This window comes from Clupea harengus, chromosome 4 (genome assembly GCF_900700415.2).
Source record: "Clupea harengus chromosome 4, Ch_v2.0.2, whole genome shotgun sequence".
NCBI lineage: Eukaryota > Metazoa > Chordata > Actinopteri > Clupeiformes > Clupeidae > Clupea > Clupea harengus.
The window spans coordinates 6,736,421-6,751,245 of NC_045155.1; the positions used below are offsets into that span (position 1 = coordinate 6,736,421).

Consider the following 14,825-nt stretch of genomic DNA (forward strand, 5'->3'; position numbering starts at 1 on the left):
AGATGGCATTACACAGTGACAAAGCCCAAATAGCAGTGAAAACATATGTGCCACACACACACCCCAGCAGCACAAATAGACACGCTTGCGATACCACATAAATCACAGTATTTTGCCTCTCAAGCATTAGCCTAGTTGTGTGTGTGTGTGTGTGAGACAGGAAGTTTAGTCATGCTGTAGGAAAAACACATTACCCACTACACGCCACCCCCATACACAGACACATACTCATACACACACACACACACACACACACACACACACACACACACACACACACACACACACACACACATACATACATTTACACACACATACCTAAACCTACACACATAAACACACATACAAACATACATACACACAACCCACCACCTCTTATTCACATACTCCTCTCTTTTTCTTCTCTTTCCCTCTCCTCTCCTCTCTCCTCTCACTCCCTTTTCCTCTCACTCTCATTCCTCTCGAAGCATTCCTTCCTAAGTGGGTCGGCCCGCACGGCTCATTGTCACCACCGGCCCATTTGTGATGGGGCCTGAAGAGATCCACACTGAAGGTTCATCACCTTCACTCCCCAAGGAGGGCTGCAGAGAGAGAGAGGGAGAGAGAGAGAGTGGCAGAGAGAGGTGGAAAAGGAGAGAGAGAGAGAGAGGGGGGGGGATTGAGAGAGAGAGTGAGGCAGAGAGAGGTGGAAAAAGAGAGAGAGAGAGGGCGAGAGAGAGAGGGGGTGCCCAGGTTATGCTGACATTTTCCATTTGCCGGGACGCTGACTGGAATTGTGGGTCAATCGACGGGGGCTTTGCAACCCTGACAAGAGGAGCACTGCATCTCCAGCCAAACTACCCAGGAGTGCAGAAAAGGGGGAACGTTTTCTTCAAAAACAAAACACCCAAAAAGACATTAAAACACTGACGCCATAAAGGCGGAACAGTTTTTTTTTTTCTTCTTCCTCCTCTTCTTCTCCCTCTCACTGCCACAAATCAATCAGGGACACATACCGAACATTCACCAAATCCCGAGACGCTCGGAGCTTAGCGACCCATCCGTCAATCAGAGCAACTGATGGAGATTGACAAGCACAGGGCTGAGGAGAAGGTGGTGGGGGGGTCAAGAAGGAGGGGTGCGCCTGCCATGGAGTGTGCAGACTGCCAAAAAGGCAAGTGCAGCAGAGGGAGGGTATGTGTGTGTGGGGGGGAGGCACCTTGCAACAGCTGGTCTCAATTATCCACCCAGGGGCCAGGGGGTGCAAGGGCCAGCAGGGCACAGAAGAGTCTTTCTGCCGGGAGGGGGGCAGGGGGGGGACAAGGGGAGGGGGGGAGCGAGACCACTGGCGCCAGGAGGGGAGCAACAGGTCAGGGAGGATGAAGATTATAAAAATACTAGCAGGCAGTTGGCCCCTGTGGTCAGTGCAGTGTGTGTGTGTGTGTGTGTGTGTGTGTGAGTGTTTGAGTGTGTGTGTGTGTGCGTGTGTGTGCGTAACACCCTGAATCAGTGCCACAGGATGTGTGTGAACGGGACAAGGGGAGGGCGGCAGGGTGGCGTTTTTACCTCCACTTCCTGCACTGTGGAACTTCCTGTGAGAGAAAAAAAAAAGAAACAACAAAAAAATTAAATTAAGAAGAAAAACAAAAGCAGAGAACACATCCGTACTAGAAACAGACAAGAGGTCCATACAGTACAAGAGCTTTTGCACACACACACACACACACACACACACACACACACACAGTGTGTTTATGCACACAGGTCAGCAGGTGGAGAGTTAGCAGTAGATAGCACTCCTCCTCCTCCTCTCTCTCTCTTTCATACCCACACTATTCTCATTATCTCCCCTCAAACTAAACCAACAAACAGTCCCTCAACACCGGACACCCCCGCAGCCGCCTGCTCTTAAACACCAGCCTGTGATGATTTGGACAGAAAAAAAACACACACACACACACACACACACACACACAGAGAGGGGTTTTGTCTGTAAGGGATAAGTGTTTGTAATGAGTTAATAGAAGCCAATAAGCATTTGACTGTGAAACGGGCCAATCATGATGGCTTTAGAAAAACATTTTGATTTTGTCCTCTTCATAGAGAATGACACAGGGACGTGCACAGGGGCATCCACCATTTTGCCAACACAACCATGTTCCCCTGGTTAGAGAGGGGATTTCAGCATTCAAGAGTAGAGCAAACAGCCTAAATTATACACACTGGACTTGGACATCTGTACAAATCTGAGTGTTTACCAGTAGGAAAATTAGCATTGAATGTGATTTCTAAGATGTATTGGCCACTTGTAGTCCACCTATTGTTTTGCCTTAGGTGTTACTGTTCACTATTTTGGCCACTGCTTTAGCTCCCCATGCTGGAACAGTGCTCAGTGTCAGTAGAGCTCCCTCTAGTGGTGGCCATCAGGTATGGGACCGGATATTTCAACCATAAAAACCACAGCAGGGGGACTACGAGGTGGAAAAGGGTGAGGATATTTTTGGGAACTTTGCGGGAGACTCTCTGTGTGTGTGTGTGCGCGTGTGTCTGTGTGTGTGTGTGTGTGTGTGTGTGTGTGTGTTCATATATCTCACTGGGCGTTGCTCAGACAGATAGGCTCAAAACAAACACAAGGTTAGATATTTAGATATTTTATTTATATCGCTGAGGTCAGATACAGTCAAAACATACACCACGATCACTCTTTTCCCATGGATAAAAACTTTTCTATTTTTTTATTTTAACATATCCTGATCGTGAAAGTGAACCATCACTGGCAGCTAAAACATGATAGTCAGCAGCTTTGATGTCAACTCACTTCCTGACAAGAAAGTAGAGTACTGCTAGCAACACAGGTCAAAGTTCAAAGTACAAAAGCCCACACTGCAATTGAGGGGCAGGCAATTGTCATTACCACAGACAAATGAAAACCACACAGACCAGGAAAGGAAGGTTACACATGTAAAACAAAAGCACTCAAATGTTCAGAGTTCACCCAGAAAAAAAAACACACTCTATATGTTCACACCACCAAACGTGATCTAACACCCAAACCCTTTCCTGTTACGTTACCTGCAGAGTGACCGCTGTCCAGGACAAAATGAATCTGTTAATGCCAGTAAATAGTGATGGCTCACGCCAAATACTGCCATAGACGGAGGACTATACGGCAGCAGTATGCAATACATCAACTCTAAAACACACACACACACACACACACACACACACACAGAGAGATATGGATGAGTAGGTAAATCTGTGGTATGAGCCTAAACTAAGCTAAATGAACCTGACATGTTGAACACCCCTATTCTCATATGCCAAGTATGAGAGCTTCAAAGCACTCGGAAAGAGAGGAGAAATTTGTAAAATAAATATACATTCAATGTCCAGAACATGTTAAGTTTACATACGACAGTCCAAAAAAAACAGTGGCTGATTGCAAGAGTAACATTTGGTCTTTGTAATATATGCACCAAATTAATGTAACAGTGTTTGTAGTTGAAGCTTAAGAAAATAAAACAATTTACCATTCTAGAGTGAAAGGTGCTTTACCAGTTTGTTTTTAGCAACTACATTACTTTTCCCCCACCAAGACATAAGCCCCAAGAAGTATATTGGTAAGACTTAAGCAAAGGGAAATCAACAAAAACAAAAGCTTGATGTGGACAAAAAAACTGCTTCATACTCTACTATAAATATTAGATGCCCAGAGCAGTTCTGGGGTATAGGGAGGAGAGAGCTGTCGGAGGCCCCAGCCATTGGAGTTCTCCTGTAGAGGCTCTGCCATCTCTGCCTTAGTAAATGCACTTTGCTGCCACCTGGTGGTCAAACTGAGGAAAAGCCTGATTTTGGCCTTCCGACTGCTGTGTTGTGCTGCCCTGGCTGGATGACTGCTGCCCTAAGATTACTCATCTTCATCTTCATCTTCATCTTCGTCTCCGTCTTCATCTTTATCATCATCATCATCACTGTCATCGCTGGCCCGGCTCGCCTTCAGAGGGGTCACCATCATGAACATGAAACCAGAGAAAGACACAGACCGTTAGTTTCCTCCACTAAACCTGAGTTTGCTTCCCAGTCACTGCAGGATGCCAATGTAAGTCGCTTTGGGTAAAAGCGTCTGCTACATACCGGACCTTTAACTTTACTTAAGACGACGGGTAAAAAACATTTGGGTTTTTCACAACAAAGTGACCCCCCCCCCCCCCCCCCCCCCAAGTTACAGTCAATGAAGTTCCCAGGGAACCCCTGGACACCACACTGCTTTAGATTAAGGTGTCAATGAAATGACTAAACCTCATAAACTAGACGAGAGGACAGACAAGGCCAGGGGGAGACCTTCGACATCACATGTTCTTGAAATAGGACCGCAAACCTAAACAAACGGATCTACCGAACCATGGAAGGCTAAGGAGTCCAGCTATGTCATCTTAGGATCAAGAGGGAAAAGGATCATGTCCTTAATAAAAAAGAAAACAAACAGGCCTTGACCGCTCTACTCCCCTGATACCCCAATATATCAGTTCATTAGATCCATGATTGAGTTTGACAAAGATTGATAAGGGTTAAGGCAATTTAGTGGGTAAAAACGATGTCAGCATATCCAGTTCTGCAAGGTGTCACCCAGCCTACTGTCAGTGCACAACATTGCTCTCAACACGGGAGTAATGGAGCCAAATGACTTCACATCACATCACATCATAACTGAGAAAACAGAATGGACAAGAGCGGATGGGGTGAGTTCAGAGTGTTAGGTGGTGCGCTGGGGAAAGGGTGGGCGGAGCGGAGGATGTGGGGACAGGTTGAGGCCTGAGCTAAGGAGTGTGTGTGCATGTGTACAAATATTTTTACAGTGCTTAGTTTCTCTATGTTGTCCTGAGGAAGTCTTAATTTCTCCTTTGGGTGTGTGTGTGTGTTTGTGTGTGAGTGTGTGTGTGTGTGTGTGTGTGTGTATGTGTGTGTGTTGTTACGATAGGCAAAGAGAGATGCATTACCTACACAGTACACTACCACTTTCACATCCCATACTCCAGGGGGAGTGCCAGTTTACACAGGCTGCTCATTGGCTGAGCGAGATGAGCAACATTTGATAATGGCTCACCTGGGAGCACTCGGGAGAGCGGCGTGGAATTACGTAGCGGTGCAGAGAGAGACGGCCTTGCTCTCACGCCGTGGCCTCACCTGCTGGGAAGTTCTTTGTCTATCGGACATTTCATTTGTGTTTGTTTCTTTTGTTTCCTCCCTATCTGAACTAACAACGCCTAGCGGCTACGACAGTGCTAGTCGGCGCAGGGCCATTCGCCTAGGCTGGCCAAGCGACATAGCAAGGTAAGCTGGCAAATCCCTGTGGCACATCACAGACACACCTAGCGTCGAACACATCTTATTAACAAGCCTATTACATATTAGGGGGTTCCTCGGTAGACAGCGGGATCCAGATATAGCCTACCCCTAGACTACGGTTGTATCGTTGTGTGATAGCTGCTATCAGGCGGCATTCCCTAATAGTGTGTCTGGGTGGTTTGGGACAGATGTTGCTGCACCTGAGGTTTGGAGGAGAGAAAAAAATATAGGAAGAAGCACTTCAAGGTGTGGGGTTGAAGGGAGAAGATGCGTTATGGAGAGTGCTGAGGCAGAGTTAAATTCACGTCTGTGTGTCTGTGTGTGTCTGTGTGTGTCTGGGTATATCTGTGTGTGTCTGTTTGCGTCTGTGTGTGTCTGTGTGTGTCTGGCTGCACCTGAGGCTGGATGAAGTTGTTGTCCATGCACCATTTCTCAAAGTACTTCTTGGCATCCTCCAGACTGGGCTTGTCCGTGCGCTTGCAGTACACGCGGATCAGCTGCTCCGCAAACTTCTCAGGCAGCAGCTTGGACACCTGTCAGGGCCGTCGGCACGGCAACACACCAGATATCTTAACATTCCATCACAGAAGAGACACTTGAAGAAACAGAAGTAACCGTTTCCTCATGCTTTAGGGACGAAAACACATGGTTCAGAATACACACACACACACACACACACACACACATAGACACAGACAGACAGACAGACAGACAGACACACACACCCACACATATATATATAGACACACTCACACACATAATAGACACAGACAGACAGACAGACAGACACAGACACAGACACAGACACAGACACAGACACAGACACAGACACAGACACAGACACAGACACAGACGGTACTCACATTAAGAGGCATATTTAAGAAGAAGAAATCTGTGTACGTATATCACAAGGCGCAATGAAATGTCTTTTTTTCAGTTTAGAATAGAAAGGCACCTGATCCTTGGGGATCTTTTTGGCCTTGTTCGTGGTTTCTTTGTGGTAGAAGTGGACGTAGTTCATGGGGTTCTTGTCCTTCATGCCGTAGTCAAAGGAGATGACCTGCAGGAGCAGGAGCAAGAGCAAGAGGTTCGTGTTAATAGCACGCCGCCGGCTCGGAGTGACTCCAAAGAGGAAAGAGCCCAGAGGGCTGGAGCGTTTGCTTACATCGACAACGAAGTCCTCGCTCTCCAAGACCACATCTTCACCACTGGGTTTGGAGCTGGCTACTTCTTTAGCCCACTCCCGCTGCTTAACCTGAGAAGGCCACACACACACGTACATGCACACACACACAAACACACACACACACACAGCATTCAGCAGGTGTTTTCAACATTGCATTACAGTATGTACACTGTATGGACAAAAGTATTCGGAAGCCTAACCATTACATCAACAGGGACTGTAATAACATTGTATTCAAATACATCTATATGTATGAACTCTAGTTGTAACTATTTCTTGTTCATCTGGAGAGTAAGACTCACTATCAGAGTATACGCAATTCCGTATCGCCCGCTGAGGCCCCTGAGCGGGTGATACACGGGAGGCATAGCAACGCATTAGCCAATCAGAACGTTTGTACTATCATAGCCATATAACAAAATACCATATTTTTATTATTATTAATATTTATACCACTTGAGTCCAATATCTGTTTTTTATATCCAGCACCACATGGTACGTCTACGTCTACCAGAGCGGCCCGTTTTTTTTTTTTCAATATTGCGAAAGTTTATTAATATTATTGTTATTATGATCCATTAACATGTATAATTAACCCTGCGCTCTCCAGTCCAGCTCTGTGAGTGTGTGTGTGTGTGTGTGTGTGTGTGTGTGTGTGTACTTACCTGGGACACGTCCACGTGAGGGGTGGGTCTGATCTCACCCACAAACTTATACAGGCGGCGGCAGATGATGTTCTGGAGGATCACCCGAGCTCCCTCCAACTCCGCAGAGGATGAATTGAGGATCTCCTGAAATATGCAGTCTGATAGACAGACAGACAGACAGACAGACAGACAGACATACAGTCACACATACACACACACACACACACACACACACACACACACACACACACACACACACACACACACACACACACACACACACACACACTCACTCACTCACTCACTCACGGGAAAATTAAGACTTCCTCAGGACTGCAAAGAGAAACTAAGTACTGTATATTTGTACACATGCACACTCAAACAAGTTCACCTCAAGAAAAACTCAAGTGCCTAACAGGTCGCCCGTGGGCCGCCATCTTACCTGTGAGTTTGGTGTAGGCCTCCATGTCATCTATGGCTGTGGAGAGAGAGAACATCTCCCCTCCTGAGCCCTGGATCTTAATGTAGGGGTGTGCCTTCACCAGGGCCTCTGTAATCCTGACCAAATGATGCAACACAAGAATACTGAGATTAGAAGTTTTCAACCTAGGATGAATGCACTTCGCTAAACGGCTGTTTGAAACAAATCATCATCTCCCTGATCAGTGATTTGACCACTGTACCCATTGGCAGTGGTAACATGGCATTGTTTTTCTCAGATGCCTGCCCTTAAAGCACTTACATGGTTTCAATGATGTTGCCGACTGTGTGCTGGTACGCTCTGCGATGAAGGCAGTTCCGCGTGTGGAACATGTCATACATGTTCCCTACCTCCTGCACAAGAACAATACGGTAAGCGGATGAATGCAAATACCAACAGGAATTCAATCATGAGAGCCATTGCGTTCCTAGAAAACATTTTTGGACAGGGTAGGGCTGACTGGAGCTCTGCGTCACATATAAAACCTGATCTGCTGTCCGGTGACATCTAACTGCAAGGAACCCTGAAAACAGGAAATGAACATGGAACAGAAACCTTATCTCTGGTGCAAATGTACTTCTTCCCCTTCTTCCCCACATCACACACTCGAGCAAAACTCAGGAAGCGATGGTAATCAAAGTTGTTCTGGATGCCAAGGTGGTAACAGTCCCTGTGAGCACACACACACACACACACGTCATATTTTCAGTCAATTACAGCACCAGCTCAATGGAGCCATAGATACATAATCTGGGCCAGGGATCCCCAAAGAGAAGATAGAAAAAGGTTCTGAGCTACAGACAGAGATACTTCATCACTTACGACTAAGCACCTGGAGCAGAATGGCTTTTTATCTTTAAAAGCACAGATTAGAAGACAATGACTGCCTAACACGCTGCCTAACCTCGCAAAGTAGTCCCACTTGTCCACATCGATGCCATTCCTTTTGTTGGCCACAATCTCATACAGGAAGGACTTTTCCTCAGGCCTGCCTTCGTAGGGCCACATCTTAAAAAGAAAACACACACACACACACACACACACACACACACACACACACACAAATTGGATTTCTTTAACACTCACTACTATTTCTCCCCCCTTTGTTCTCTTCCCTCCTCTTTCGGACAGGGTTTCCATGGTAACTCACAGGGGCCTGTCCGTGGGAAGGCGTGGTTGGGCCCTCCGGGGCCCCCTTGATCAGGTTCTTAATGAACACCAGGTCATCGGGGAGGGTCAGGCCATGCACCTGCATCACCACCTCCAGTTTATTCTCCCTCACCAGGTGGTCAAACATCTTCACAGAGGCCTCCTCATGCTGCAGAGGACACACGCGCGCACACACACACACACACACACACACACACACACACACACGTGTATTTATTCACATGTACGTACCCAAACACACACATCCACAGTTACATTTTATTGCCCTATAAGTGTGCTTATCTTTCCAGATGCCTTCACCAGAGGTGGTGATAAAAACATAGTTAATCAACTGACCCTTTCCCCTGTGGATTCCTGTGTCAGACGTGCCTGGTACTGGTGACGTGCCCAGTCACTCACACCCTCTCCTTAATGATTGGAGAAGGACCCAGTCACTCACACCCTCTCCTTAATGATTGGAGGAGGACCCAGACCAGTACTGTACTTTACTTTAATTTCAACTCAGTGTATTTGTGTGCGTAGTAGGTCAAATAAAACGTGTCAAACATTGGCAGTGCTTTTATTGAGTTTACATTTACATTCAAAGGGGAGTCCTAAAGTCACGTGTGTTGCACAAGGCCTCATGTTAGGTGACAACTGCCAACAGTTTGCAACACTTTTTACCAGGCGTTCTACATAGCCTAAACAGCATCTAAAACTCAGTTCTCAGGTATTCTTAAACTGACTGGTGAGTAACTTCAGATTTGTGCAAACATGTTTTTGCCAAGGAGGCCAGAGAACACCTGCTCCCATCACATTACATTCACTAATCTAGCAGCTGGGTGGGGACATTATAGTACTGGATTATCAGTGTGTGTGTGTGTGCGGGCATGTGCGTGTGTGTGTGTGTGTCCTAGCAAGGAAACATATGACTTTGGTGTTGTCAGCAATTTGTTCTAATCAGATGTAGGAAGACCTTCTGGATGCATTCATTTACCTTCCACTTGTACCCTGGGCGAACTTTGGGGATGAACTTTCCATCGTACAGGTGAGAGAACGGCCCATGTCCTGCATACACGTTTTTAAAACATAAACAGATATTCTCAGGGTAAAAAGCACATAAATGTCCTTTGCACTGACTGTCGAAACTAAATATCAGTGAAAGAAAGACTGTTTCCTATCTTAAGGGTAGACCCCCACCTAATCCTCCTCCTTCCTCGACAAGGAACATAGGCAACAACATGACCCCCCCCCCCCCCTTATCCAACAAACGCCAAGTAAACACCTGCAAAGCATCTGTGCCGAGAGGCCAAGTCTGGTGCGTTTGGGTCTGAGTGAAGGTGTGCAGTGGTACATAGCTTTCTCTAGCGCGCTTGTAAGCTTGTGACACACTTACCCAAGTCGTGGCACAGGCCTGCAATCTGCACACACAGGATATCCCTCCTGGTTATGAGTAGCTCAGGTTGCCGTTCATTCAGGACTTGGACCAGCTGACCAGCCAGATACCCGACCCTGTAGGATGCATACACAATGTCATATCACCATGGAAGAAAATCCACTCACAAAATACACAAGAGCATTTTATCCAGTTTATCCTATAATTACTGCAGTTTTAAACTTAACTCTTTTAGGCCAAAACATGGCTAGTGCTGTATTGCTCCCAAGGCCATACAGATATGGTTTGAGCTTAGGGTACATACTACTTTGAGTTTCAGTTTCAGAAAAGCAACATTTAGTGTAGACACCTGCGCCTCTCTCTCTGGCGCTCCCTCTCTCTGACGCTCTCTCTTTCACTCTGAATCTCTCTTTCACTCTGAATCTCTCTCTCTTTCTCTCTGAATCTCTCTCTGAATCTCTCTCTGACTCTCTCTCTTTCACTCTGACTCTCTTTCTTGCTCTCTGACTCTCTCTCTCTCACTCTCTCTCTCTCTCTCTCTCTATATATATATATATATACTGTATATCTGGCTCTCTCTCTGGCTCTATCTTTCAAACACACACCCAACAGAATGTTCCAAATGGTTGTGGGACGCCCAAGGGAACACCAGGTATGTCAAGAGACCAGGCTTTTCACTTTAGTCCTCCTTATTTTTCTCCCTTTGCTTTTCATCACACACACACACACACACACACACACACACACACACACACACACACACACACACACACACACACACACACACACACACACACACACACACACACACACACACACACACACACACACACACACACACACACACACACACACACACACACACACACCCGAGAGAGTGTTCAAAGCGGTTGTGGGATGCCCCTGGGAACACCAGGTATTTCCCACCCAGTTGCCTGATGTGGCGAAGCCTCTGGAACTGAGGAGTGTCTATGATGCGCACCAGGAGGGGGTGCATCTCAATGTGGCCGTGGATGGGGTCGTTGAAGACCTGGAGAGAGAGAGAGAGAAAGAGAGAGTATTGCCATTTGGAATAATAATAATTGTATGGCAACACAGCCAATAAGATGTCCCCACATACCTTCATAGGCCATAGTTTCTCAATGTGGCCATGGATGGGGTCATTGCAGACCTGGGGGAGACAAGACAGTCCTGGGTTACATGCAAACCCACTTGACTCAGAGAGAGAGAGAGAGAGAGAGAGAGATAGAAAGAAAGAAAGAAAGATAGAGAGAGTTCAGGGAGGGATAAATCAATCTACATGCCACTGAATCTAAAAACCAGTGTGACTTAGTCAAAGAGAGAAAGAGAGAGTCATAAAAAGAGAGTGTTGACATTTGGAATGAGGGTGTAATACAGTGTTACGTATCGCGTGTTACTCAAGCTTTTAATTGGTGGCTTGCATGGCAGCTAATAACTATATGGCAACACTGCCAATACACATAATTCATAAAAATACTCAAATTATAGTGACCTTCACTGGTGCAACACAATACATTGCCGATGTCCCCACATACCTTCATAGGAACGTCTGTGATGTGCCATAGTTTCTGCAGGCTGTGGATAATCTGCAAGCGTTTCCCCAGAGGTCTAAAAGAGGAACCAATATCACAGTGACAAAAGCTCCCACACAGTCCCATTCATCTCAATCCAACCCACTCTGTATCAATCTAGATGTGGAAATCTAGTCAAGAGTAATGTGTTCTATTCTAGTCTGAAAAAAGCACCCAGTGTCCGATCTCTTCCAAACTCACCCAATTCCGATCTCCTTCAGATGCGACTCTGTGAGGTAGCGCAACCCCACCCCTGTAATCTCTTGCTCTGCAGAAAAACAATGTGGGCAAATTGTGAGAAATTAGTTGATCAGGTTTGATAGGTATGACTGAGCATTTCATCTTTTTTGACAACATATTTGGGGCCAGTGCCAGCTGTAAGAAAGATTTACGACAAATAAGGCACATAAATTTGTGTGGGAAACAGGCAGCTTACGAGGCAATTCATTCGTTTTATCAGTTAATTGAACTGAGGTGCTCCAACAGCTCTGAAGCTCCAAGGTGGTTTTGTCTGCTGAATTAGACTAGATCATAGCCCAACATGATCTCATCAGTCCACAGTGTGAAAACACCAGCTGGGAAAGTACATTATGCTGCCTGGATGTTGTTGTGTCTCTGAGTATTCCCCAAAATGCAATTATCAGTTAGATCCACCGGTCATTCCCAAGGCAATCACACAGCTATGCCGTCACCTAATTTTACTTTTACTTAAGTAGATTTTGACTGAAGTATTGTACTTCGCTACATTGGAAATCACATCAGTTACTGAGACTCCAAACTGTTCATCGGTAGAGTGTCCCCAGCAAAACTGTTGCAATATGCCTAAAGTACATGTATTTGTATGGCACAGGATGTAAAACTCAGCTGTCAGCTAAGATGATCAACCGATTGACGCTGGATAAAGTAAGCAAACGTTACAGTTTTTCTCGATTGCTTTGGCACATTTTTCCATTCACTGCTCAACAGCTCACACACAGCCCTAACAGAAGATGAAATGACCAAAACACTATATGATGTTTGCAGAATGACACCACCTTCTCAAAACTTATCACACACCCATCAAAACCAAACTTTTACATCAAAACCTACAATTTGTTCTCAATTGAAAATGTATGTTTTCTCATTTATTTAACAATGGATAACAAAATTCAAACTACAGCTATCAATATCAACCTCTGAAACCATCACTTCAACTTTTGTGCAACACCCTCACAGTATTGACTATTTTACCACTGACAACATACTACAATTTGGGTTTTGTACTGAGCACTCTTACTTAGGGAATATACTGTCAGAAAGTATTTGAAATCTGAACATTTGTATCCAGTAAAATATTGTCGACTACGACTAGCAGGAAAGGTTAACAACAGGCTAATTAATACAATACAATACTTAATAGGCTAATTAATACAATATTTCTTTGTTTGTGTGTGGTTGTTTAGTGCAATGGGGGTGTATGATTGGAATTGTCTATAAAGGAACGCATTGCAACGGGAAAATCTCCCGTTCATCGCGTCCATCTCCCCACCTGTCACGTCTCTGCGCCCCACACTTATAGAAACGCTGCTTTAAGCCACAGATGCAAACTAGCTCACTTATTTGGACAAAGTTGAAAAAGAACTGACCGATAATGGCCAATTCAAGAAGGCTATCTTAACCTAAAGACAACCCTGTACAGACTAACCTTAGCCTCGTTCGACATTGAAGAGAAATCAAGTCAATTTGGTACAAATGTTTTATGCTTGTGTGAAAACAGAGCACTCACCTTTAAATATGGTCTCCCATTCTCCAAGTCCCTCATTACGAAGGTAACAACAAGTGTCTTCAACATCCCAGTGTATGAAATCTTCTCCCAGACGTGAAGCCATTGGCTCTCGCTTTTCTGAAGTTTTTAAGACGCCGGTTTCGTTGTTTGGACCTTCCTTGACTTTATCAATTCTGGCGCTTTATTGAGAGACTGACCGACACGTTTATATAACGCAAAGCCAGGGGCGTAACTATAGGCGGTGCAGCAGGTGCGGTTGCTCCGGGGCTCAGATGTATATGTACGGGACCCTTAGTATTACATCTGACAGAAGTCTAAGTCTAAGACTCGTAATTTTGCCTCTTAGATACGCCTGTATCCAAAGATGAACTGGTATTACTAAATTAAAGGTGTCTAATGCAAGGGCGTAGGTTTGGTCTCAGCATTGGTAGGTCCTCTATCCTCCCTCACACACTCCATCTCTCTCTCTGCTTCACTCCATTTTCTCTCCTTCTTTCAATATTTTCCCTCTTCACTCTCTCTTTGGGCCTCATTTATAAAACGTACTTACGCACAGATTTGATCATAGAGTGTTCGTGCGATCAAATCCACGTCTAAATACAGATTTATAAAAACCGTCTTAGACGTAGAAAAGGACGTATCTCTACGTCTGGTTCTAGTTCGTGTAAGTACATTTCCTTGTGGCAATACTGGAGTACTGCAGGAATTCGGAACTCTCCGAGCGCCGACACGCAGTTTCATCATCATCATCGTCACCACCACCGTCACCATTAGGGCTAATGGTAAAAGGCCAAATGAATGTTTCGCTCAATAAAATCAATTAAACAATTTGAATAATTCATACATGAATGAAATTCACGTCTAACCCAAGATAGAAACTTGCCTGCAAGATGTAAAATCTTGGATGGCTAACAACTTCCTGCTCCTCAACTCTGATAAAACTGAGGTTATGCTTGTAGGCCCCGATCAATTGAGAATGACACTATCTAGCCATCTATCCACACTCGATGGCATCCCAACACCCAATACTAGCATCAAAAACCTTGGGGTAACTATCAACCAAGACCTTTTACTTGACTCACACATAAAACAGATCTCAAAGACATCATTTTTCCATTTACGCAATATTGCCAAAATTAGAAAAGTCCTATCCCTCCAAGATGCAGAAAAACTAATCCACGCATTTATTACTTCCCGACTAGATTACTGCAATGCTCTCCTGTCCGGATGCAGCATCAACTCAATAAAGAGCCTCCAACTTATACAGAACGCTGCTGCCCGTGC

The 14,825-nt window shown here is 45.3% G+C and overlaps 2 protein-coding genes across 2 annotated transcripts; both read right to left on the reverse strand.

Moving 5' to 3' along the window:
* Positions 1–3,886: 3,886 nt before the first annotated feature.
* Positions 3,887–7,595, reverse strand: LOC105904280 (deoxynucleoside triphosphate triphosphohydrolase SAMHD1). The gene is made up of 6 exons (XM_042707512.1): positions 7,570–7,595; positions 7,177–7,348; positions 6,491–6,580; positions 6,281–6,385; positions 5,721–5,858; positions 3,887–3,973 (listed from the first exon to the last, which is right to left on the reverse strand). The coding sequence occupies exons 1-6, from the start codon at positions 7,593–7,595 to the stop codon at positions 3,887–3,889; spliced, it is 618 nt and encodes a 205-aa protein (XP_042563446.1).
* A 2,466-nt stretch (positions 7,596–10,061) lies between these two features.
* Positions 10,062–13,577, reverse strand: LOC116220177 (deoxynucleoside triphosphate triphosphohydrolase SAMHD1-like). Its single transcript, XM_042707513.1, has 5 exons — positions 13,542–13,577; positions 11,978–12,042; positions 11,741–11,813; positions 11,054–11,214; positions 10,062–10,300 (listed from the first exon to the last, which is right to left on the reverse strand). The coding sequence occupies exons 1-5, from the start codon at positions 13,575–13,577 to the stop codon at positions 10,153–10,155; spliced, it is 483 nt and encodes a 160-aa protein (XP_042563447.1). The 3' UTR covers positions 10,062–10,152.
* Between the last annotated feature and the right edge of the window lie 1,248 nt (positions 13,578–14,825).

Coding starts and splice junctions, on each gene's coding strand:
- LOC116220177 (XM_042707513.1), bottom strand. CDS start 13,577: ATGAGGGACTTGGAGAATGGGAGACCATATTTAAAG. Junction 12,043..13,541: donor ATGGGAGACCATATTTAAAG/GTGAGTGCTCTG, acceptor TTTTCTGCAGAG/CAAGAGATTACAGGGGTGGG. Junction 10,301..11,053: donor CGCTTTGAACACTCTCTCGG/GTGTGTGTGTGT, acceptor TGCATCCTACAG/GGTCGGGTATCTGGCTGGTC.
- LOC105904280 (XM_042707512.1), bottom strand. CDS start 7,595: ATGGCGGCCCACGGGCGACCTGTTAG. Junction 6,386..6,490: donor GCGAGGACTTCGTTGTCGAT/GTAAGCAAACGC, acceptor CTGCTCCTGCAG/GTCATCTCCTTTGACTACGG. Junction 5,859..6,280: donor AAAAGATCCCCAAGGATCAG/GTGCCTTTCTAT, acceptor CGGCCCTGACAG/GTGTCCAAGCTGCTGCCTGA.